This window comes from Alexandromys fortis, unplaced genomic scaffold (genome assembly GCF_014885135.2).
Source record: "Alexandromys fortis isolate MF-2015 unplaced genomic scaffold, M_Fortis_MF-2015_v1.1 scaffold_89, whole genome shotgun sequence".
Classification (NCBI taxonomy): Eukaryota; Metazoa; Chordata; class Mammalia; order Rodentia; family Cricetidae; genus Alexandromys; species Alexandromys fortis.
In genome coordinates, this window is record NW_026067973.1 from 637,736 (window position 1) to 663,566 (window position 25,831).

The 25,831-nt window shown below is 42.0% G+C and overlaps 2 protein-coding genes across 2 annotated transcripts in view; one reads left to right on the forward strand and one right to left on the reverse strand.

Annotated features, from left to right (window-relative positions):
- LOC126510032 (phosphatidylinositol N-acetylglucosaminyltransferase subunit A-like) overlaps positions 1 to 25,831 on the forward strand; it is a 42,206-nt gene that overhangs the window by 5,693 nt on the left and 10,682 nt on the right. The gene's annotated exons all lie outside the window — the stretch shown is intronic.
- Ube4a (ubiquitination factor E4A) overlaps positions 1,335 to 25,831 on the reverse strand; it is a 41,865-nt gene continuing 17,368 nt past the window's right edge. Inside the window, exons 6-20 of the mRNA XM_050156321.1 lie at positions 25,467 to 25,626; positions 24,740 to 24,942; positions 23,693 to 23,884; positions 21,907 to 22,240; positions 20,740 to 20,860; positions 18,438 to 18,742; positions 17,090 to 17,222; positions 15,825 to 16,012; positions 14,897 to 14,997; positions 14,686 to 14,799; positions 12,225 to 12,399; positions 9,935 to 10,115; positions 8,881 to 9,028; positions 7,173 to 7,330; positions 1,335 to 4,167 (exon numbers count right to left, since the gene is read on the reverse strand). Of these exons, the coding sequence (XP_050012278.1) occupies positions 4,041 to 4,167; positions 7,173 to 7,330; positions 8,881 to 9,028; positions 9,935 to 10,115; positions 12,225 to 12,399; positions 14,686 to 14,799; positions 14,897 to 14,997; positions 15,825 to 16,012; positions 17,090 to 17,222; positions 18,438 to 18,742; positions 20,740 to 20,860; positions 21,907 to 22,240; positions 23,693 to 23,884; positions 24,740 to 24,942; positions 25,467 to 25,626 (2,640 nt within the window). The 3' untranslated portion in view covers positions 1,335 to 4,040. The remainder of the gene's footprint in view (positions 4,168 to 7,172; positions 7,331 to 8,880; positions 9,029 to 9,934; positions 10,116 to 12,224; positions 12,400 to 14,685; positions 14,800 to 14,896; positions 14,998 to 15,824; positions 16,013 to 17,089; positions 17,223 to 18,437; positions 18,743 to 20,739; positions 20,861 to 21,906; positions 22,241 to 23,692; positions 23,885 to 24,739; positions 24,943 to 25,466; positions 25,627 to 25,831) is intronic.

The following is a 25,831-nucleotide window of genomic DNA, read 5'->3' on the forward strand; positions in this document are numbered from 1 at the left end:
AAGATCAGAAGTGAGATTAAGGAGTCAAGAGCATGTTAATGAGAGAGAGACAAACTGTCTTAGATACTGATGTCAAATTAAGGCAGGAAAGATAATTTGGGTGGTGAAACCCATGTTATTCCAGCATCTAGGAGCCTGGAGGATTGGGAGTTTCAGGACAGTCTGGACTACAGGGTAAGACTATGTATTTTTGGGAAAGAAAAGGCAAGCTAATTATCAGTATGAATATCTGTGACATTAACTAGAATGAATTCCAAAATCTCAGAAACAAGATTGCATCGACAAAGAAATATGGAAGAGAATAGAAGTTAGACAACTCAAGGGGAATGTGGAACTCAGGATAAACTGAAGCTTGAGAAGGGGAATCATCAAGAACTTCAAGACAGCAAAGAAGAGAGAGGAATTAGTTTGAGAGTGGTGGAACTTTTCCTTGAGTGGAGTGATGGGAGAAAAGTGAGGAATCTGACGGATGCCACCTGAGTGTAAAAGGAAAATGGGAGGAGAGAGAATTCTAGGTGAGGGCTAAGCTTTAGATAGAACACCTTAAAGACACTGAAGAGTTACTGGGCAGTAGCAGAACCCACAGGTTTGTGGTTGCAGCAATCTAAACATCCAACAGTTGCCTGTACTTTAGATGTTGGAGCAGAGGATAATGTTAAATGAAACCAGGCTGAGATCCTGCATGTCACAGGTATAGAAACAGGGGATGAGGACATGGTAGCAAATTATTAAAGGATCTGGTGTTTAGGCTAGATAAAGTAAAGCCATAGGGTGCAATTTAGAAAAGAAAAAAAAAAAGATTCACTGAGACTCTTCTGAGAACAGTCCCAGGGTCCCTCTAGAGGTCTATGTGAGGTGGATTAGGCCAGCCAGGTTACACATATTTGCTAGTACCTTGCTTAGAGAGAGTGGCAAAATCCTCTAGGTTTTCAGAGGGACTTTTGAAATGTCACTAGATTTTTCTTTCTGTGGTGGTGGTACTGGGCTTGAATTTAGCAATGTGTATGCCAGGCAAGCTCTCTACCATTGAGCTACATCCCTTTTAAATATTAATTTGAGCCAGGAAGTGGTGGAGCACCCCAGGAAGTTTGAGGCCAGCCTGATCTACAGAGCAAGTTCCAGGGTCGCCAGGGATATAGAAAACCCTATCCTGAAAAGCCAAAATAATAAAACAATTAAGTTGGGCTGGCCTTGAACTTACTAGGTGGCCCTAGCAGGCTTTGTCCTCTGTTCCTCCTATCAGTTAGTAGCTGGGATTACAGGCATACACTATCACACTAGGCTGTTGCCAGCTTTTAGTACTGTAGTACTGTAATAAAGGGAAAGAAAAGGTAGTAAGTCAGGTGCTCATTTATTAAATACAAGGTTTGAACAAACACCCCCAGGCAAGTTTGACAAGAAGTAACCTTCCCGGAATGTTTCAAATATAAGTCATATTGATTGAATTTGATTTCAGTCAACTTTTTTTGCTGTTTTGTTCTCCATTTTTCTGTCTGTAAGTTCTTTTCCAGTTTCGCAATTAGATCCTGTGTACTATTTCCTCACGTGGCATGGTACAGCATCAGCCTGGCTTGTAAAGGTACCTAGCAGTCTTAGGCTTTGCCCAATGGCAGCTCAGCAACCACAATCAAAAAAAAAAAAGTAATGAAACTTGTGTAGAGTGTGGTAGTAACAGCAACTGGCACCATTAGACTACTTGTCAAGTTTCCTTCAATTTTCACATACCCATAGAAAGCCATATTAAACAAACAAACAACTGCTTAAACCCTAAATAATTTTCCAAGTTTAGTATTAGCTTCTTGGTGAGTTAGGAGCAATGCCAGAGCTGACCGAAGTCTTCACTTTCTTTTTGTACTCCAGCAAAATCATCACGTAAAACTTGGTATGTCAGGAAGTCTTAACAGGTTTATAGCTGCTGCTGAGTTCCAGACAAGACACCCCTTTTCCTCTGCAAGTGCGTGTATGCGTCCTGTTGGACAGGACAGTAGTCTCCAGAATTCCTTTTTCTGGATGTCTTTAAATGAGTTCACAGAAAGGAAGAGGCACAGAGGACACTTGGTTTCCTCACCAATAGTGGCCTTAAGCTACACACGTGCTTTTGTGATCAAAGGATTCAGCAGCATCAGTGGTGCACAGCCATTCTTAGAAAAGTATCAGAAGAGCACAGAAACAAAACAGAACACAAACTCACCAAAAAAGGCTTACAATCTGAAGGTTCAGTTCAGAAGTAGAATACAGAAGTAGAATACAGACAGACATAGAGGCAGCATAGAGGTGATCAGCTGGGAAGCTGCTGGAACAGCTGTCTTCTGAGGTCTTGTATCCATTTCCATCCAGTTTTCACCTGCAGAATTCCGGCCTCTCCTCTTTTTAAACAAAAACATCCTCCCACATTAGCTTTGGAAAAATAAATGCAGTAGGTAGAAGCTAATTTCAAATGCAGGTCATTCCCAGAGAGGGAAAGGAGAATAATACACACAGAAAATGAAGTCTGATTAAAGAAAAGCAATGCTGTCAACTGGGCGCATGGAGTCTTAAGGATCTGGCATTTTCGAATGTGTCCTAGGCTTCCCTGTTCAGACAAGCACGGCAACAGCTAACATTTACTTCTCAGCAGAGTGAGAAGGCCTCTCTGGTCAGAGGTTTGCCAGTTGACACCACCAGAAAATACACAAAGGACTGCTTATAGCTACTTCTGTTTGAATCCTGCAACACTGCTTCTGTATATGAAAGGCTGTGGCTAATAGTAATGTTCTTTAAAGGAAGCCACAATCCCATTTCCTTGTCCTTTACACCTCTGGGCTGAGACTGATACTGATATAAAAACATCCCATACAGGCATGAGCCTCTCATGGCATGTTAAGCAAAATGGTTAAAGTGGGATCAAACCACTTATTAACTACCCAGAGCTACGTGGATATTTAAAATGACTTGTGGACAAGACTTTGCTCCAATCTCTATTTTGTTAATTGGTAAACTAAGGCTAGATTAGAAGCAGCTCTTAGGAGCCATGTCACAGCCCAAACATTAGCTATATACATTTTATAGTCTCACAATATTACTTGACTAGAATGAATATATGAGAAGACATTGCCACATACCACATATATTTATTTTATCATGGAGGACACAATATAATGTGGTACTCAAGTCATATGAGACCAATAAAAAGACAGTATCTGTGTGTGTAACACATACACACTGAGATATACTGCATTAGCATCTTCATAGATACACTATTTATTGCCTATTTTACCCAGGCCTAGTTCTTGGGGCACAAAATAAAAAAGGGCACCAACAGCTTTTTACTTCTTCCCTTACTGGATGCTTCACCCACTACTGTCACTCTTTAAGACTGTGCAGTTAAGTTTTTGGTGGTGACAATCTCATGGGAGTGCCTGTGATGGTATCTTTAAGTTACAAGATAATACAAAATTAAGAGATACCAACAGAAGCTGTATAAGGTCCCCCCATCTTATCCATCAGCCAAAAGTCTATGCACACTAAGGTATTTGTACTTATCTGGAAAGCTGCTCTGGGATACTGCAGAACTGTGACAGGGACAGGAGCTAGTAGATACACAGAATAACGGGTTTGGATACTATCCGCTGTCACCGAAGCAGCTGACATCATAGACTTAAACGCAGTTCTCACCAAAAAATGTCTGAACAGTTCTTGGGAAGGTAAAGAATAAAGTGGTAGGACATTTTTGTAGTTGGATGTACTACAATTTAGGATAGAAAACGAAATGAGGAATAGGAAAATCAAGGCTCAAGATTAGTGATGATTTGTGAAGATGCTGTGAGATTTCATGAAAGCCAGGGAGACAAGGTCTTAAGAATCTTAATTATCATAATTTGCACAAGAACAAACTTCTAATTTAGTAAAGGAAAACCAACAAGAATAAAATAAACCAAAACCAAAAGAACAAAACAAAACTAAAGAAAGAAAGAAAAAGGAAAGGATCAGAGCCAGAAAGGGAGACCCCCCAACAACTCTTTACGCCCTGGCACTAGTTTGGGTTGTCTACTTCACAGTATTTATTCAAGCTGCTCCTTTTGTTGTTTCCTCTCTGCGAGCCACCGCTGGATTTTTTCTTTGAGTTCTGTGTTTGGCCGGATCTGGTCCATGGTAAGGGGACTACGGTTAAAAGGATCTGTTTGGTCACTAGGACAAGAAAAGAATGGAAACGAGTTACTCTGGAAAGTTCTAATACAGAATATCTAAGCATCCCCCTGCCTTGAGTCTCGAGCCATGGTGCACTGTGACACTGTGTCAGATGCTGACTCGGAACAGAAAGAAGGAAATGAGAAAAGGGTGACTCTCAAATCTTCAGCCACCCTATTGCTCTGCCTCAGGACCTGGATTCAATTTCCAGTACCTATATGGAGTTTTATGACCATTTGTAATGCCAGTTCCGAGGGAGTCAATGCCTTTTTCTGACCTCTGTGGGCACCAGGCACATACATGATACACCTACATACATATAAGTAAAATACTAATACACATAAAATATAAGCAAAATACTCATACACATAAGTAGAATAAATAGATTTAAAAGATCTTTAAATGCTGTCTTTGTCATAAGCCTTTCGATGTCAAGTCAGAGATCTTAGTCTCTGGTGTCATCATAAAGCAGCACTTGTAGGTTTTTGTTGTTCTTGTTTTTCCAGATGGAGTTTCTCTGTGTGTAGCACTGGCTGTCCTAGAACTCACTCTGTAGACCAGGCTGGCCTCACACTCACAGAAATCTTCCTGTGAATCTATCTCCCTAGTGCTGGGTTAATAAAGGCATGAGCCATCACCACCTGGCTTTTTTCTTTTCTTTTCTTTTTGAAATGGGGTTTTGTCATGTTGCCCAAGTTGACTTCAAATTCCTGGGCACCAGTAACCTCCCTGGCTAAATCTCCCAGGTAGTTGGGACAACAGATGCACATCGCTAAGCCAGGTTCACTACCTGTGATTTTACAGACAGATTCTTGGAACAGTATAAACTTAAGGGACAAGACCCTTGTAATTGACATTTGATTAAATTAGCTGACTGCTATGCAAGTAAATGCAGATTATGGTTCAGTGCTGAGAGTATAGATCGGTGGCAGAATGCTAGCTTAGCATGCACAAGGTTCTAGGTTTGCTTCTGTGCACTTCAAAAAAAACAAAGCTGGGACCAGCAATATGGCTCATTGTGTAATAATACTTGTTGCCAAGGCTGACGATTCAAATTTGATCTCCAGGACCCACACAGTGGAAGAAGAGAACTAACTCCTGCAAATTGTCTTTTTACCTTCACACTTGCTAACACACACACACACAAAAACAAACAAACAAACAAATAAATATAATTTTAAAAGTACAGCAAAACAAAGAAAGCCCCAAGACTGGCTGGCGCTGTAGCTCAGCTAGGAAAATGCTTTCCAGTGTGCACACAGCCCTGAGCTGGATCTTCAGTAACACGTAAGCCATGCATGGTGGTACACACTGTGAATTCACATTTAAAAGGGGAGACAGGATGATCAAAGGCTGAGTCATCCTCACCTACACGGCAAGTTCAAGCCTGGGCTACACAAATCCTTGATTCCAAAACAAAACAAGATTCACAATATTTTCACTGGTATCACTTAGTGTATCATCATATAGCAAAAAGCATAAGAATACCAAATGAAACAGAAAATTCATTTTTAATATCCTATTCCTTAAATTTGAGTCACCTTAACTTACATAACAGCATTTTAAACAGGCTTCATGGTCTCTCAGTACCTATCTAACATTGCACTTAGAAAAGGTAAGGGCCAAGCCAAGCAATGGTGGCACTTGTCTATAATCCTAGCACTTGACATGCAGGAGGATCATGATTTCAAAATCATTTCAGCTACAAAGTAATTTTGAGGACAGCCTGGGCTACATGACATGCTATCTTAAAGGGGGAGGGGGAGCGAGGTGGATACAGTGATGTTTACCTCTGGTTCTAGTTATTCAGGAAGCTGAGGCAAGGAGACTGCTTGAGCTCAGGAGTTTGAGGCTAGCCTGGACAACATAGATAAATAAATAAAAGAGCTGGGGACTATAGAGTTAGGTCAGCAGCTGGGAATACATGCTGCTCTTATAAGAAACCCGGCTTCGGTTCCCAACTCACATGGTGACTCACAACCATCCATAACTCCAGTTGCAGGGGATCCAACACCTTCTGATTTCTGTAGACACTAAACATACATGTGCTGCACATATATACATGTAGGCAAGACACTCAAACATAAACACATAAAAGACAAAACAAGACAGCTGTAGTGAGTCACAGCATAAACTCCAGTTACTAGCCTCCCTCCCTGAACTGTAATATACTCTCTTAAAAGAGGCACTGGCTCTTCAGAAGAGTAAAGGGATGTGGGTACTGACTGCCTTAAATTTATTTTTGCCTTCCTGTCTTTCCTATGGACATCTGCAGGGTGACTGTCCAAACAGCACTCAGCCTGGTGAAGTTTATGCTACCACAAGCTACCACACCCAAGTACAAATAAATATAGGAACCGAAGGGAGTATAAATCATGAGTTAAAAACAATCCCACCTTTTTTGGACATTTTTACAATTTAAATAAAATTAAAACATTTTCAGGCAATAATATATTTCATGTTGACATATTTCATAATGTGGATAAAATTATTTTCTTTTGTATTTTGAGATAGGGTTTTACTATGTAGCTCTGGCTGGCCTATATAAATTGCTAGGTAGACCATACTTCAAAGTTATGGCAAATAGTCAGGCAGTGGTGGTGCACACCTATAATCCCAGCACTCAGGAGGCAGAGGCAGGTGGATCTCTGTGAGTCCAGGGCCAGCCTGGTCTATAGAGCTAGTTCCAGGACAGGTTCCAAAGCTACAGAGAAACCCTGTCTCGAAAAACAAACAGAAAAAAAAAAAAAACCCAAAACAAAGTTATGGCAATCTTCTTGCTTCTGTCTCCAAGTACTGGAATTCCAGGCTCCTGCCACACCTGGCTAAGTTTACTTACAGGAGAGAAGAGGTAAAGTAAGAGACGTTACCTCTAAACAGTTATCTTATACATCTTTAAAATCTTATCAGGTGATATCAAAGTGCCCTGTGACGACTGGGTGCACACACACACACAGGAAGCTAACGCAGCCGCATCCCTGAGGCAATGCTGTGGATAGGCATACCTGAGTAAATGCCTGGCGATGGTGGACCTGTCCACAGTGACTCTGGAAGAGGGAAGCACCACCGGGTCAGACATCAGTGTGCTCATGATGGGGTCCAGGAACTCGTCACAGGCATCTGCATATGTCTCCTCTTCCTGTTGCTGGAGGTCTGCGAGAGACTGAAGCAACAACATCCGGTTTCTATAGTAAACTCACAGTGTAGCTCCCAGACTGTCGAGTAACTACACCTTACGGTGGACATAGCAACCCTTCACTGACACGACAGATCTCTACTTTGTTTTTTTCAAGAACAAGCCCAAGGCACATGTTTTAGAAGCAGACGTAGTTCTGCTGCAGGTTGGTTCAGCTGCTGGGAGTCATGGCTGGAAGTGGACGCAAGTGTCAGCAGGAGAAAGAACACATCTTTCTGGCAGCATTCTGCTGCGAATGCTGGGATGGGAAAGGGGGAAGGCTGTTAGCTGCATAATTACCAAGTCACTCACACAGCCTGTGTTTGAAGAGTAGTTTCTGATATAAGCAGGCAAAGAAATTTAAGAATGGAACATTTGATCCTGTAACTCACTTCCTTAGGGCTGTGTGTCTGGCTGAGCTCTAGGCCAACATCAAGCCCAGCTCAAATAAATAAATAAAAAAGAAAGAAACTCACTGAGGAAAGGCAGACACCAGTAAAGAATCTTTTCTTTTCTTTCTTTTTTCCTTTTTGGTCTTTGGAGACAGGGTTTCTCTGTAGCCCTGGCTGTCTTAGAACTGTATCTGTAGATCGGGCTGTCCTCAAACTCAAGAGATCTGCCTGCCTCTGCCTCCCAAGAGCTGGGATTAAAGGTGTGAGCCACCAATGCACACCCTGGAAGATTCTCTATTAGATTTCTGTGTCATATATATTTTCTTTCTCCCATTTTTAATGGAGCTCTACTACTGTCCAGCTGGAAGGGTTAGCTGAGCATAACAGAGTATTTTAATCTCCAAAATGCATTTCGGTCTAAACCAGCTACCAGTAGGAATGTAGAGAACAGAGAAAAGCAATATAAACCAGTGTCTGTGAACTACTCATCTTTGCTCAGTTTTGATTTATTTTGAGTTAGGATCTCGTTATATTTCTCAAACTAGCCTTGAATTTGCAACCGTCCTGTTTCAGTTCAGCTGGGGGAGTGCAGGTTATAGCCATGTCTCAGCAACCCTTGCCCTTCTTCCTGAATTTTATTCCAAAAAGTTCTTTTGCATTAACACTAGGTTTTCAAATCTTTTCTAACACTGGGACATAAAAGTTAGTCTAAAAAAGGACTTAACCAACACACTTTCTTTTCACCTGGTAGACACATCTTCAATTCTGTTCATACTCTCCCTTGGAAGGAGTACAAGTTAGTAAAATAGCTGTTTCCAGTTATTATTTTTTTAAAAATTTATTCATTTATTATGTATACAGTGTTCTGTCTACATGTGTGTCTGCACTAGATCTTATTACTGATGGTTGTGAGGCACCATGTGGTTGCTGGGAATTGAACTAAGGACATCTGGAAGAACAGTCAGTGCTATTAACCTCTGAGCCTGCTCTCCAGTCCTGTTCCCAGTTACTGACTGACTAGGAGGAAATACCTGTTTCCAATGCCTCTAGGCAGTACCTTTTTCTCCCTGAAATAAGGCAAAAGTGGCATAGTGGAGGTGACAGTGTGGCATTTCTTATGAGAAAACATAATGCCCTCGTCCTTACCTTGATTCTTTCTGCCAAGTTACTGAAAGCCACAATCATATTCCCAGGCTTATTGATTTTCTTCAGAACTCGGACTGTCTGTGCAAAGAGAGTAGGGGAATAGGAACGTCCATCCTTGGGCACAGTAGCACAGAAATTCTCCTCATCCCTAAAAGTGAGCATTAGAAAGGAACGGAGCGTCAGAGCATAGGTCAATGTAGCAGATGGGCTACAGAACAATCATCCAACCCTTATAAGCCCAAGTGCTCTTCTGAACTAGAAAGACATTCTATTTATGCTATGTGTATCTCTGTATGTGGTGTATGTGTAAGCATGTGCATGTATAAGTGTGTCTGTATGTGTACAGAGGCCAGAGGTCAATGTTGGGTGTCTTCCTCAATTACTCTCCAGTCTCCAGACTGTATTCTTTGATAGATGGCTTCTCGTTAATCCTAGAATTCATCAGTTTGCCCAGGCTAGATGGCCTGTGAGCTCCAGGGAACATCCTGTTTTCACTTTCCCATTACTGGAATTACAGGTGCATGCTACCACATGTAGCTTTCTAGCTGGGTGCTGGAGACCTGAACTCAGTTGCTCATGTTTGTGTGGCAAGCATTTTGCTTTTTTTTTTTTCTTTGAGACAAGGTTTCTCTGTGTAGGGCTCACTGTCCTGGAACTTGTTCTATAGATCTGACTAGATCAAACTCAGAGATCCACCTGCCTCTGTCTCCTGAGTGCTGGGATTAAAGGTGTGCACCACCACATCTAATTTTCTACAAGGATATATCTACAAAGTGTTCTATGGCCCTAAAAAAATGCTTTAACAAACAGTAGTATAACTGGTAAAGTTTATCTTTGCATAGATCAAGGCAGAATGTTGGTGATCTTGAACAATGTCCATGGATCAGATAAAACTCTCTCTAAAGCTATGGAGGATTCCCTTATCTAACAGCTGGGAATGAGCCTTCCTTCCCTGACTATATTTCCACACACTAGCTAGCCAGACTTTCTGTTACCACAACATTAGCACCCCCCCCCCCCCCCCCATGGCTTGCTCAATGCCAGTCTCAGATACCCAAGATTTAAGTAGATAGTGCAGATGTCTGAGACAAGCTGCTGAGGCTTGAAGTCAAATTCACTGAAGTCCTTGACTTTGAGAGCACCCATCTTGGGGCCAACCAGGTGCTGCAGGAAGTAGTTCAACATGGAGATAATGCGCTCAGCCAGGAAGGGGTGCACAAACAGTGACTTGATCTCTGGAAAAAAGCCAAAGTCTCAAAACTCAACCCACCAGTAATTTTTTACCCTTATATCTAATACATTTTCAATGGAGAAAATATAGACAAACAGAACCAAAATCAAACAAACAAAAAGGAAACAAAACCTACTACTCACACATGAACACTGTTAAAACATTTTAAGAATACATTTTTTGTGTGCACCTGAATGTGTTACAGCGAGTGTGTGCAAGTCAGGACAGCTGTGGGAATTAGTGCTCTCCTGCCACCATGTGGGTCCCAGGGTCCAACTCAGGCTGTCAGGCGTGGCGGCAGATGCCCATCCAGGAACACCACATTTGCTTATATTTCAGACTTCCTAAATCCACCATTCATTTTCTCATCCTTCCTCTTCTAATCTCCATCTCATTTTCTTTCTGCTCCATTTTAATGGGGGAGTTTCTTGAGTTTATTGTTTTTAACCCTTTCATTGACTATTTAAAATTTATTTATTTATTTTAATGTATATTGGTGTTTTGCCTACATGCCTGTGTCAGAGTGTCAGAAGCGCTGGAATTGGAGTTACAGACAGTTGTGAGCTGCCATGTGGATGCTGGGATTTGAACCCAGGTCCTCTGGAAGAGCAGCTAGTGCTCTTAACCACTGAGCCATCTCTCCAGTCCCTATTAAACTTTTAAAGTCACATTTTCAATATTCAAAATATTTTTCCTGTCCTTAGGGGCTTTTGCTCTTGGTTTTTGGCTGCCTTATCTTCTTTGATTTCCCTGACCTGATAAAAGTTTTTAAAAGAAGCTTTAAAAATATTTAAAATTGGGGCTGGAGAGATGGCTCAGAGGTTAAGAGCACTGACTGCTCTTCCAAAGGACCTGAGTTCAATTCCCAGCAACCACATGGTGGCTCACAGTCATCTATAATGAGATCTGGTGTCCTCTTCTGGTGGGTACGCATACATGGAAGGAATGTTGTATACATAATAAAAAAATAAATCTTAAAAAAAATATTTAAAATTGTAGTCAGGTGTGGTGGCGAATGCCTTAATCTCAGTACTTGGGAGGCAGAGGCAGGTGGATCTGTGAGTCTGAGACCAACCTGGTCTGTAGAGTGAGTTCCAGGACATCCGGAACTACACAGAGAAACTCTGTCTTAAAAAAACAAAACCAAACAACAACAAAGTCTTTAAAACCTGTATCTGTGTCTCTCATTAGAGTTTCCTTTCACTCCTGCTCACTGGCTGTCATATCACACTAAATTTTATCACTGAATGAAAACTATTTATTCTCCTCCCTCCTTCAATGGTTATTTGGCATAGGCTGTCATTAATAGCTCAGGCTGGCCTGGGACTCAAGAGTCATGTCTCCATCTCCCAAGAGGATGCCACACCATACGTAATTTATATGTACTTATATACAAAATCTAATAGTATGCATTTTACAAATATAGCACACTTTAATTTTGACTACCCATATTGTAAATGTTTAATAGCTACGTGTGGCAGGTGGTTACTGAACAGGGCACCGTGCTCTAAAGAGAGTGGAAATAGTATCTTTTTGAAATTTACTTCATTAACCAGGATGGACATACTTTACAGAATAAATGTACACATACATGAACATATATAATGTACAGTGTATATGGCTCATGCATGTGTGAACATAGAGATTGAATTCGGGCCTTTGCACTGACTAAGCATGCACTCTATCACTAAGCTACACTCGCAGCTCCATCAAGGCAACAACTGTGTTACCACCTTACATTTTCTGGCATGTCAGTAATGGACCCCATCATTCTTTCTGAAGTTTCTCTGAATTATTTTACTCTCAGATGTAAAAGTTACAGTCACCAGAGTCCAACTTTCTTTTGGACAGGGTCTCATGTATCCCAAAGTGTCCTGGAACTTACTATGTAGATGAGGGTGACCTTGAATTTCTGATCCTCCTGCCTCAACATCCAAAGTGCTGGGATTACAGGTATGTGAGCTTCATGCAGGCTAGGCAAGCATTCTTTTATCTGAGCTGCATCCCCAGTTCCAGAGTCTAACTCCTTTAACTTTTAGTTGGACTGATCCCGTAAGTGAAACTGACCTTGATTCCTACATTTTTTGGGGAAAGCAGACTGTCATGTTATTACCTGATGTCAGGAAGGAAAGGGTACCAATTGTTTCATTGGACATGATGTTATGGAAACGTGCCAGCTGTCCAAACATCTGCAGGCCAGCCTCTTTCTCTCGGCGGGCTTCTGGTGTCAGACTCTCCCATTCTCCTCGGTCTTTCTCGATCTGCTGAATCTTTATCTTGCTCAAATACTATGGAAACCAGAAATGTGATACATCTGATAAGAGAAATGCAATTGAAGGATCATGACATTTAAGAGGGCTTAATTAAAATCCAGTCAACTGGGTTTAGAGAGGTGGCTCAATGGTTACAAACTCTTGCTGTTCTTAGAGGATCAGGATTTGATTCCCAGCACTAACACTGTGGCTCATAACCACCTGCAACTCTAGTTCCAGGGGATTTGACGCCTTCTTCTGGCCTTCATGGGCACTGTATGCATTTGCATACATTCAAGCAAAACACTAATACACTTAAAAAAAAAATTCCAGAGCGGGAGAAGTGGCTCAAAGGTTAAGAACACTTAGCACTTATTCTTGCACATGGCAGCCACATTTACCTGTAACTTAGCTCCAGGAGATGCAATGGTTTCTTCTAGCCTCCCCAGGTACCTGCATGCATATGGTGTACTTACATACATGTGAACAAAATTACTCATATACATAAATCTTAGGACAAAATAAAACCAGTCAACTAAGCTGGGAAAATCATATAAAGGTCCCGAGTCTTTGTCAATATAGGGCTAGAGCTTAAGAGCTTCAGCAGGCATCAGTGGGTTCTGGCACTTGTTACCAAGGATGGCTGATGACCCGAGTTTGAACCCCAGAACCCTCTTGGTGAAAGGAGAAAACAGCCTCCCACAAGATGCCCTTTGACCACTATGTGTGCACTATAGCAAGTGTATACACGTGTATATATATACAACACATGTATATATATATACACACACACACACACATGTAAAATTAAACCTTAAAAGAACTTTTGGAAAGAAAAAATAGTGTCCTCATATAGATTTGTCTCGGTTTGAGTAAACTGGTAGGCAACTGCCTGGGACCAGGATACTATCATGAGAGCAAGGAGGACCAGTAGAGCAGCATATAGAGTCCAGGCAAAAACACCAGGCTCCCAAGAAAAATGAATCCTTCCTAAAACGAAAACCAAAAAAAAGAAAACAACACAAAATCTTCAAAACTTGCTCACCAAAAAACAAAGTTCTATAAACATGCCTGGTGTCTAAAATTTCTTAGAATGTCATATTATTAAAGTGCTCATCTCTCATCATCCTACTACAGCAGCGAACAATGTGCTACCTGATTTCACGAGGAAGCCGTCTGTTCACTCCCTGAATCACACTGTCCCTACGTGTGGTCTGTTTATCACAGGAACTGCTCTCATTCCCGCAGAGACCCTACCTTAAGTCTCAGAGTGAAGGATGATGAAAAGAGCAGTCAGGTCCCTCTCCACAAACCAAGCCCAAGTTACTTAGTGGATTATCAATGAGCACTCCTGACTGTCCAGTATGCTACCCAAAAACTAAAGCTGTATCCTCTTCCTGGAGGTCACTGCCTGGTCATCCTGATGCTCCTGCCTCCACCAGGAGATCCTGCTTAGCTGCAGACTCAATAGAGAGCACACAGCTAAGCCTAGACTAAAACCTCCAAAACTATGAGCAAAAGCAATCCTTCCTTCTTTAGCTTGTTCCTCTCAGGTACTTTGTCATGGCTGAAAATCTAACAGTGACTAACCGAAATTAAGACCCTATGATTTCTTTTAACATTACCGGCCTGCTGGTGGTACACCTTAGTTTGACTTTACCACACTTTAAAAAACAATTTCTGTGTATGTATGTGCACCACAGGCATGCAGAAGTCTGTGGAGGTCAGAAGATGGATTCCCTGGAACTGGAGTTACGAGTAGCTGTGAGCTGCCATGTGGGTGATGGGAATTTAACCCAGGTCCTCTGGAAGAGTAGCCAGTGCTCTTAACCACTGAGCCATTTCTCAGGCCCCAATACTACTTTTTAAATTATCAACCAAAGAACCACCCAAGCCCATGAAGCTTCAACAAAGATCCTTGATCTTGTCTCTAATGAAATGATAAACTAAGAAAGCTGTACAATGGCAAGCATGGGGCATACTATTACTATTACACATACACGTTTGGTGTGTGTGAATGTTCTAGAGCAAGGATTACTCTATTATAATTAAACGAGCAAAAGAATATATACTCTCTGCCAGGTGTACTGGTTCATGTCTGCAATCCCAAAAGTCTGGGAGGCTAAGGTGGAAGGATTCCTGTGGGTTTGAGGTCAACTTAGGATAAAGAGAGAAAACTAAATAAACACACACACACACACACACACACTCCAAATCAAAACTACCACCACCACCCCACTGCCACTAATGTTGATGATTTGAAGCCTTTCTCACTGACACCACCACAGATGGTATAGGAACACATACATTTCTTTCTCTTACCTGTATAGCTTCATCCAAAAGGAAGATAGCATCATTCATTAATAGATTAAGAAATCGGAGGAACAGTGGGGGATTCATAGCTTCTAAATTCTTAGAGGCATAGTCAGCCAAATCCTGTGAGACCCAGCCCAAGAAGAAGATATTTTAGTACCAAATCACAATTTTACTGAGGCTGACCTGAAGCAACTGGTTTCACAAAAACCTCTCTTACCTTAATGCTCTCCCGATAGCTCTCTGTCGCCCACATGTACCTTAGGATGGGATACATAGGGCGGCGGTAATTAAACTTCTGTTCAAACTGATGGGGGTCCCCTGGAGTAAGGCAAGAATGAGAAATTGGCAAGGGTGGTCTATTGGAGAACGAGCAGGAGCTTATGCACGTGCATTTTATCTACTGAATGTCAAGGCTGCTGCCAGAATCTTCCCTGGGGGTCCCCCAGCCCATACCCTTTGTGGTGCCGGGGATAAAACATAAGCTGTAGCTACAATTACCTGCAGAAGACCACATCAACAAGACTAGTCAACATTCCAATAGGCAGCACTAATTGGCTTAGTGGGTTGTGAATAAGAAGAGGTGAAAGGGGAAAGGGAACATATAGGAGAACCAGGAGGAAGTGGGAGGGGGAGTTGGGGGTAGATACAACCAAACATCTTTTACATGTATGAAATTGTTAAAGGATAAATAAAGATATCCTAATAAAACACACACAACACACAAAACATAGGCCTTGCACATATTAGCTAAGTGTGCTACCACTAAGCAACATCCTTAGACCTGGGTCCTAAGGCTCCATCTCAGGTCCTCATGTTTGCTGTGCTTGCCAACTGTATGTAGGTGGTACGTTTACCCCGTTTTTGTTGCTTTTTTTCTGAGAAAGAGCTGGTTCTACTTTTTTTAGTTGTATGATACAGACAAATAACTAAAACTTTTTGAGCTTCTATCCTCTCACATATAAAATGAGAACAATGTAGATAAACTTCCAGATAGACAAGTTATTGATATAGGAAAAATAAAGCACTCTGCTTCAATACACAGTAAGTATCCAAGAAATGCTGGTTGACATTTCTGTGACATTCGAAAGTGATCAAGCTATGAAACTTAATTCTTAGCTCTAGAGTTGGTCACATGACTTCTTTACCTGTAAATTCGATGTCCACAAAAACCTTGATTAGAGCTTCTGAAAGTTGGGGAGCATATGGAAAGTTGCAAAATACACGTTTCCGGTGAAACACACTGGACACCAAGGGATTTGGGGTCTGATCCAAGTGAGGCATCACTGCTTCCAAGACCTCTGCTAGTTTGGCCCTTAGGTGGGGATTCTTCATTCTGCAGAGAGCAAAAAGCAGGATGAGCAGGAGAACTTAATTTACCCAGTGTGATTCTATTCTACCCAAGGAGCCAGGGTGTCCTCTATCACTACTAGATATATAAAAATGTTTCCACTCAGCTGTGCAGGGTATGCCATTTAACATATTGTTTTGAGATGGTTTTACTATGTATGTTATGTAGTCTGGCTGTTCTGAACTCCCTATACAGATTAGGCTGGCCTTGAACTTGTGGCAATCTTCCTGTCTTTGTCTCCTGAGTGCTGGGATTACAGAAGTGTGCTATTGTGCCTGCCCATTTGATTCTTGAGGTGACAGCTTACCATGTACGAGGGAGCACTTCAGTTTCCATGTAAAGCATAGACATTCAATTTTCTTCTCTATATCAATGTACTATCTACTATGTATTCTTCTTTGACAGGTTCATTTTAAATGCTTTTGCTGTCCCAAGCTTCTTTGGGCAAAGGTTAGGTTATAATCATCTGATAGCTGCCTGCCTGTGTGTCTAATCAATGCTTGTTGGCTTCTCCTTTCCCTTTGGGTATGCTTAGCTCAGTGAAAACGTCTATATATTTTTCTACATATGATATTTTATATATATATATACATATATATATATATGGCTTCTATATATTTTTCATTGATGTGCCTTAGAGAATGTGGGCTTTTTATTTTGCAGCAAATGTGCCCTTTTGTACATAAAAATTGTTCCCTTTGGCTTACATATATACCCCCCCCCCCCCAATTAGGAAAACAATTGTAAAACCCATAGTACCTGTTTCAGAGAGAAGGCTAGAAGTAACATGAACCTACATTTACCACCTATCCAACTCAAGGTGCAGGAGCAAGCTTTGTTCACATAATTAGTAAAAGAATTTAGCTCTTGGATGCCATCAGTACAGCCTCTGGTATTCTCGTTAACTATGTTAACTAGGGACTAGCAGTGGAATTCCCGCTAGGCACTTTATATTCAGGTTCAAATTCTCTGTGGACAGAGTCCTCTGTGTATTAAGTCTCACACAGCGGACGGGATGTTTTGTAGCTCTAACAGGGATGGGGCGAGCTTCCAGCATATCACCTCTCTATGCTCCCAGTGAAGATGGTGATAAAGTTAAGGACATGCTCCAGGGAATCTGCTGACGTCTCCAAGATGTCTTCAGCAAAGCGCCGGAGGAAAACGAGGAAATCACCCAGGTTATCTGCAAAAAATTCTGAAAAAGATTTGCTGGAATTAGCCAAATATGTGTTCACTGGTCTCAAATGACATCCCAGTCCCTCCCTTCAAAATCCAAGTCTTTTGTACCAAACTTGTATCACCATCTGAGTACCAGAGATGGTGATGAGTTACTAACGGGGATCTCTTACGTGTGTATCAAGCTTTATTTTTATCTGAGTAGATACATGAATAGAAGTGACACACATTATTGCTAACACGAGCATGCTGTGCCCCCAAAGCTCAGTCACAATTTAAGACATGCTTTAGGTGTGGCTAGTTCCAGGAAGTGGCTGCAGCAAGGAGCTCCAGGATGGTCCTCCAAGCATCCTTCCCTTCTGGCACTCATACCTTAGCAAAGTCCTTTCTGCATTGTTCTAGGCTAGGTGATACCCTGATGTGTACAGTAGAGAACATCATTTTCAAGGCTAATCATCAAAGTCTGCAGCTTTCATGCTGATCACTTGTGCTGCCACACCATAATTGGTACCAAGAGATGTGTGGGGCTGCTGGCAAGCAGCTGAGGCCTGCTCACAACCACGTGACTGGGCTGTAAGTGGATCCTTCAGCTCTTGTTGAGTCCTCAGAATCCTGTGGCTCTGACTGACAGCTGGCCACAAGTGGTCCTGGATTTCTGATGCAGAGAGCTATGTGTGATAATGTTTGTTGTTTTAAACTGCTATGTTTGGGGGCTAAATTGTTACATAGCCATATGAGACCAGTACAGTATTCAAGAACATATAATTTGATTAGTGAACAACATCTACTGACCCCTCACTGACACACACACACACACAAACACACACACACACACACAAACACACACACATACACACACAATTTCCCTTCTGAGTTAACACACAAGAGGTACTTTTTTTTTTTTTCTAAAAAAGCCCAGGGAGAGTTAGACAGACCAATTATAAGTTGAAAGACAAACAATATTAATGGCAGAAACCGAGAGCTGTGAAACCCTGACTACAGCTTCTCTTCTGAAGGCTGTTTCTACCGTCATGGCAGTGGAGACACAGACCAGAAGCAACCACTAGTGCCCCATGCTTTGGCCAGGAGATGATATTTTTAAGTTTGAGTGCTTCTTCTAACAACAATAGAATGATAACTAAGGATGGGTACTTTGAGGATTAAGCTTCCAAGGTGACCCAGTTAAAACTTAGGTGGCTATTAATAGGATGTTCCCAAGGGACAGGCTGCTTACCTGGCACATAAGCCAAAGAGCTGTAGCCATCTGGCAAAGGAAAACTTAGCTCTATTGGCTGTGAGCCCTCATTGCCTACGGCCAGTTGAACCAGCAGAACAGCCATGGACACCTGCAAATTCAGGCAGTTTTGCAGCATCTGTGGCTCAGTCATAGCAGTCTTGGTAGAAAGATAGATGGTCATCAGGCGTTCGAACTGCTCACGGAGATTGTCAGCAGCAGGGCTAGAACTCTGCTGAGCATCCCGCCAGGCAACCTGCAGCCGATGCAGATTTTGGTTGATTTTTACCATCTGATCATGCAACCTGCCCCCAAGAAAGCAGAAGAGACCAGGTCAGGGAGGCTCGTGTGGGGCAGTGTAGTACAGACTACACTGGTAAGCAAATCCTCGTCTGGTTATTCTATATTCTAAGGTTGTAGAAAGTTGTAGGGACAACGACACAGAGGCACTCACAAAAGTCACTGACTGGACGAAGCAAGGTGCAGTGCTCTGGGAAAACATTGCCATGTACTCAACAAGTGTGAAGCTAATTAGGGAGAGTTAGTTAGCAGCCTCTGAATGAGCAGGGTGCAGGGTGAGTGGTTATTACTGAAGATAGTCACTTTAAAGAGACAGTATGAACAGCCCAGCACAAGCTTTAAGGACATAGATGATCTTTGCACAGTCAGAAAACTGAGCAGACAAAAAAGGAAAAAGAAAAGAGAAAAAAAGGCTTGATCACAACGACCATACAGAAAGCACCCATCACATGAAAGGAAGACTAGAACTAAAACTACTGCTAACTCTTTCTACATCTACAATCCTAAATCACTCCCTTGGTTCTTTTGTAGCTGTTTATTTAATTTTGATTTTTCAAGACAAGATTTTTTTCTGTGTATCTCTGGCCATTCTGGAACTCACTCTGTAGACCAGGCTGGTCTCAAATTTAGAGATCTGCCTGCTTCTGTCTCCAAAGTGCTGGTACTAAAGGTATGTGCCCCCACCCAACTTTGTTTTTGTGTACAGTGACTAGGGTTACTGCCGGAGAATCTGGATGCCAGGCATCTAGTCTGAATCTGGATGGTAGAACAGATCAAGCACATGCTCAACTTCTGTCACCACATTTAAAATGTCAATAACAGATTAACAAAACTGTCAATTTTTCATTTTTTTCCCAGTAATTTGCTGCTGGAGTTAAAAAAAAAAAAGCCTTACATTAAGTATCCTGAGAAGGCATTTAAAAAAATTGGTATTCCAGGCCAGGCATGTGATGTAGGCCTTTAATCCCAGCACCTGGAAGGCAGAGGCAGGTGGATCTCTGAATTTGAGGCCAGCCTGGTCTACAGAGTGAGTTCCAGAATGGCCAGGGCTACATAGAGAAACTCTGTCATGAAAATCGAACATACATACAAACAAAAGTCAGTATTACTGAGATCTAGAGATCAGTAGGTAAAGGGCTTGTACTGCAAGCAGGAGGACCTGAACTTAGATCCCAGGACCCATGCACACGCTGGGTCAGGTGGTGTCCTCCTGCAGTCCTAATGCTGGGGACACAGAGACAGGAGGATCCCTGAAGTCTTGCTGAGTCAGGGAGCTCCAGGGCCAGTGAAAGATTGCTTTTCAAAAGAGATGGTGGGGAGCGACTGAGACAGTCACCTGACCTCGGCTTCTACACCACATGAGCATGTGTATCCTGTCCCCCCACAAGTAAAAACAAAAGCAGTATTCATAATACTCTTTCTATAGATCAAAAATATGAGTGAGTTATTAGCCCTCCCCCCTTATACTGGCAATCATTCTCAGCTAAATAAGAAGGGAAAGACATGTAGCTGGCTTGCTAGAAATGGACCCTTTTGGAACTTGTACACACAGGTTCGAACCTTCCCATTTTTTAGGATCTTTCTCTTAGGCTCACAGCTCTCTTGTGGTCATATTGGTCTTACTGGAACCCCTTCTCATCATTCTCAAGTTTTTTCAGTTTTGTCTATTAGTCTTTTGGCATCAGAGGTAATGAGAATTCAAGAGTAGAGAGTGAAATGTAAAATGAAAATAATTTGATTTTCCTAGATAATATCAAAAAGATAGGGATTGAAAATTTGGCAAGATGTGGAGGAAAATATTAGCATGTTGTTGATTTTAAAAAAAGATAAAAACTTAAGTAATCTGTACAAAGTAGCCTCACGTAAATGTAAACTATGCATGAGTTCTTTCCTTATGATATACTAACGTGAGTCTTTAGACTCACTTTCAACCTTTGAGCCGTCAACACAACTAACTAGTTCTTCACAAACTGTTCTTTCCCAATGCCATCAAAGGAGTTACCTGTGAAATCCCAAGTACAAGGTATACTCTGTCAGGGCCAGGTTCTCCGTCACAAGGTTATAGCTCTGGGGGAACACGGGTTCCTGCACAGCTGGGATCAAACAGGTCTCTTTGTCCAAACCTTGAAGAAGTGAAATGAATGGTGATGGCTTGACACACACCTGCCTTGGTCTTCAGGCTCCCTTTACTCTTGCTCAGCCTCCATATTGCTACAACGCTATCTTCCTTACAATGCATCCCCAACTATTTCCCTGTCTGAAAACACTTTCTGGCTTCTTGCTGTCAACAGAAATCGTTAATCTCTGTTGAACCAATGAAATCAGCAAAAACTGAAATGGAGAGATAATAATGTAATTTTTCCCAATTGATAGGCAATGGACCATTTCCAATTAATCTGTTTTCTGTGTTCAAGCGGAGTTACTTTTGTGCAGATATTGGTTTTATAATTGTAAGAGGATTTAAAAAAAAACTAGAAGGAAATCCATCAAAAATGAGGAGAGATTTGTTCTGATAGAATCAGGGCTGAGTCACTGTCTTTTTCACTTCTCTGTATTATATAAGTTCTTTCAACCTGATGTCAACTTTCTTCCTTCCCACCTCTTACTCTTCACCCCCTTGCTCTAACTACATGGGACTTCTTACTATTCCTCAATAAAGACCTTCCAGCTTTTTTTTTTTCCTTGACAGCCTCAAATTCAGAGATCCACCTGCCTCTGCTTCTCAAGGGCTCAGTGCTATCATGCCCCACTGCTCTTTCCACAGACACTCCTGCTCCTTTGCTTGGTAAACCCTACTTGTCTTTCAAGACTCAGCCATGAAGAAGACCCAGCTTCTGCAGAGCTGGTCCCTCACTCCTTCCTGCACTGCTGCCACTATGGCAACCTGTCTGCCCTTTTCTGCCCTGAGTTAGAAAACGACGGCAGCAGAGCTCTACTAGATTTCTATAAAAGATGAGGGGTGAATATCCAAGGCTGTCAAACCAGACAGGTCTCACCAAGGCCTAACATTTAAAAGATGATGGTTGTTTTTGAAAATCCACATTTCAAATCATTCTCCATTGTGCCTCGTCTGTTTTGATTAAGAGGCACTTTCTCAAAGGCTAAGGGAGCAAATGCTTTAGAGGTGACACACACATTCACTGATTTGAAAGCCTGGTTCCCCGCCTACCTCTCATGTGCACATTTTTAATTTTTCGTTCTTCATCATTCAACTCCTTCAGGACACAGTATGAGGGATTAAAAGTGAGGAGCCGAGAAGATCTGGGTTTGCAGAATGGCTGGCACAGCTTCAGAAGAGCAGCACCCAGATTCAGAAAGAAGGCATCTGAGGCATACATTTGGAAGAAGATTTCGGGCATCTGATTGGCCCAGATCTTGGTGCGGCCTGCATTTGCATGCAAACAGTTTCCAAGCCAGAACAAGATACAGTGCTTGGTTTCTGGAGAGAGCTGGAGCAAGTTCTTCAGCATCTGGTAGATCTTTTCATGGAACTGGGCCATGAACTGTTTAACCAGAAAACACAACCACAGAACATTCCAATTTCACAATCTTGGTATTTTCTTTTTTTTTTTTTTTAACTCCTAAATCCTGGCAAATACAAGTTTTTAAAAATATGCTAATCTTAATCTCTCTCTTCACTTTTTTTTTTGCACCTTATTCCCTGATTCTGATTATTAAAAATACATGTATTTCTGGGTACCTATGAGACATTTTCTGGTCAGCTGCCAAATTGTAGAGAGTTTAATAGGTTTTACAGTCAGGATTTTTCTGTAAGTGTTAAGGGTGAATTCTCTGGCTCTGTTTGTCATAGTTCTCATAGCGGTTACTCAACTCTACCACTGCAAAATGAAACTGAGCCATAAACAATACAAATAGACATGGGTACAGTCAATAAATACTATTGAATTTTTACATGTATTTAGTGTTAATGTATTAGTATGTGGGAGGGACAAGCTATCGAGCATCATGTGTGAGGGTATTTGGGAACAGGTTCTCTATTTCTACTATGTGGTCCTGGGGACCATACTCACATCAGCAGGCTGGATGACAAGCATTTTTACCTACTGAGCCATTTCATTGGCCCCAGTGAATCCTTCTTTACAAAAAAAAAAACAAAAAATCATGGGAGTAGGATTTGGCTACTGCTGGAGTCTGCTAACACTGTTTGACAGCACTGTGATGATTAAGTAGTAAATGGGACACTTGAACTGTGCCCTTGTTAGTCACCTAATGCCCCACAGGCGGGTTTTAGGTTTTATGTTAAGGGGCCTATACATTAAGAGAAGGATAAGGGACAAAGGGATTATAAGATGGCATTTAGTCAGGTTTCACGAGCTAGGTGACAATAAGTATCTTGGCAAGAAGGGCAAGGACTGACTGAGGGGGATGTGACAGTATTGTCACTCAGAGCAGGTTCTATAGAATCTACGAGTTTATTCTCACCCAACACCAAAGTCCATCCTCTCCTCATAGTGAAGGATATGAAGAGGGTGATTTCCTTTTCTGCTTTTGTTTTTTGTGACATGGTTTCTCTGTGTAACAGCTCTGACTATCCTAGAACTCATTCTGTAGACCAGGCTGGTCTTAAACTCACAGAGGCCTACCTGCCTCTGCCTCCCAAGTGCTGGGATTAAAGGCATGCACCGGGGGCAATTTCTTTGCTTCCTTTATTTTGAGATAGGCTCTCCTATAGTGCAGGTTTGTCTGGTACTGGCTATTTAGTGCAGGATGGTCCTGAACTCCTAGTCCCGACTCTATTTCATAACTGCTAGGATTACATGCCACCCCATCCCTCCCAATAAAAGGGCAATTTTGTTGTGTTATTATAACAAAAGCCAATCAGACCACTTTGCTGATTTTTCAGCCAGAGGTTGAAGCAGCTTTCCCCTACATGGTTCCTGAGGAAATGCTCATCTCAAATCAGGGGGCTGTGACACCCTGGAAAACAGTTCCACCTGATGAATGTTGGCCTCCTGAACTTTGATCTCCTGAGGACTGGAACGAGATGGATTCAGAAAGTAGCCATGATTTTCTACCACACCAGGCGTCTTTAGCAAGCATGAGATATTCAGAATTACTCCCAGCAGGGTCTTCTGATACATCTGCCCATTGCTAGGGTCCTTGGGCTGAATGTATTCTAAAAAAACCTGTAGAAAAGGATAAAAACTACTTATCCATCTGTATGGTGAAATAAAGAGGATGAGATGCAATACAACCAACCCACATATATACAACAGAACACACACACACCTCTCTTTAAAGATGTCTTTTATGTATATGAGGATCCTATGTGCATGTATGCATGAGTGACAGAAGAGACCATCAGATCCCATTGTCAATGATTGTGAGCCTTGTGGTTGCTGGGAATTGAACTCAGGACCTCTGGAAGAGCAATCTGTGCACTTAACTGCAGAGCCATCTCTCCAGTCCCTCTTTTTTCTTCTGGTTTTGTTTTTTTCAAGTTAGGGTTTCTCTGTGTAGCCTTGGTTGCCCAGGAAACTGATCTATAGATCAGGCTGGCCTCAAACTTGGAGATCCACCTGCTTCTGTCTGCTGAGTGCTGGGATTAAAAGGATGTGCCACCACCATCTGGCTTTCTTTTTCCTTTTCCTTTTTAAAGGCCAGGTTTTATAAAATCCAGGCCAGCCTCAAATTATAAGAACATTTATTTATTTGTGTGTCTATGTGTGCATCCCATGGACACAGTGTGGAGGTGAGAGGCAACTTGTGTGTTGGGTTAGTTCTCTCCTATTCTTCTACCATGTGGGTTCTGGGAATCAAATTTAGGTCTTCAGGCTTTGTAGCAAGCCCCTTTACCCACTGAGCCATTTCACCAGGCTATCCTCAGAGCCCCGGGTTCACAGAGTAGCTGAGGATAACATTGATCCTCCCGCCTCTACTTTCCAAGTGCTTGGATTCTAGGCACATGACAATACCTGGCTTTCTACAGGCAATGCTACAGTGTCATCAAGTACTAAGTAGTCAGTGCCTTTGAGACCCACCTTGGCCATGTCCTTTTGCCTAGTGAAATAGAGAAGAACATCCAGATGCGCATACAGTAGGGTCTGGCAGAGCTCCAGATCTTTTATTCGGCCTAGTAAAATATCAAACACTGGAATCATGACTTCAGGAAACGTTCGAACTTCCTCATCCAACAGCAAAGCTTCGATGACCTCTTCCAAAAACTCAGTTACATCTTCAAAATCTAACAGGAGACAGACAAGAAAGGAAGGAGACCATGTCAATTTTTATGTCTTCACACATATTTCATGTTCTCTCTGTCAGTCTATCTCTGTGGTGGTGTAGGAACTGAACCAAAGACCCGGTGAGTGCTGGACAGCTGTTCCACCAGTGCGTGACCAATGAGCTCTATGCCCACTTCAAGCACTGGCTCTTTATGAGTTATTTACTTTCATTTACATGTGTGGGTGTTTTGCCTGCAGTGCTCATGGAGGCCAGAAGAGGACAGTGGATCTGCCTGGAACTGGAGCTAACATAGAATTGTGAGCCACCATGTGGGTGCTGGGAATTGAAGCAGGGTCCTCTGGAAAAGCAGCTAGAAGTGCTCTTAACTTCTGAGCCATTTCTCCAGAATTCTGCTGGTAATGAGGCCTAAAGACCAAGATATAAGCTATCTTTCTTAATTTCTGTCAGAATCATAATGGCTCTGAGAATAAAACCACTAGAGGAGTTTCAAATGATGGTTAAAGACCTTGCTTCTATACTCACGGGCTCCCTGAATGGCTTCTAACATCAAATCTACCAGTTGCTCATGGATGTTTTGGTCAACATAGATCTCTGGAGTGAGGAGAACTGTTCGCGTGTTGGACACAGTGAGGTTCCTGCACTGCACTGCAAAGGGGAGCAGGTTTTCTGGAACTTTGGTAATCTACAACAAAGAGAGAAAAGCACAGTTTTATAACATGCAGCAAGGGTGGGTACTGTAAATAGGGCGCAAAAACATATCACATCTCCAAAAGAAACCAGTATTGATTTCTTTTTTCTTTCCTTCTTTCCTTCTTTCCTTCTTTCCTTCTTTCCTTCCTTCCTTCCTTCCTTCCTTCCTTCCTTCCTTCCTTCCTTCCCCCCTCTCT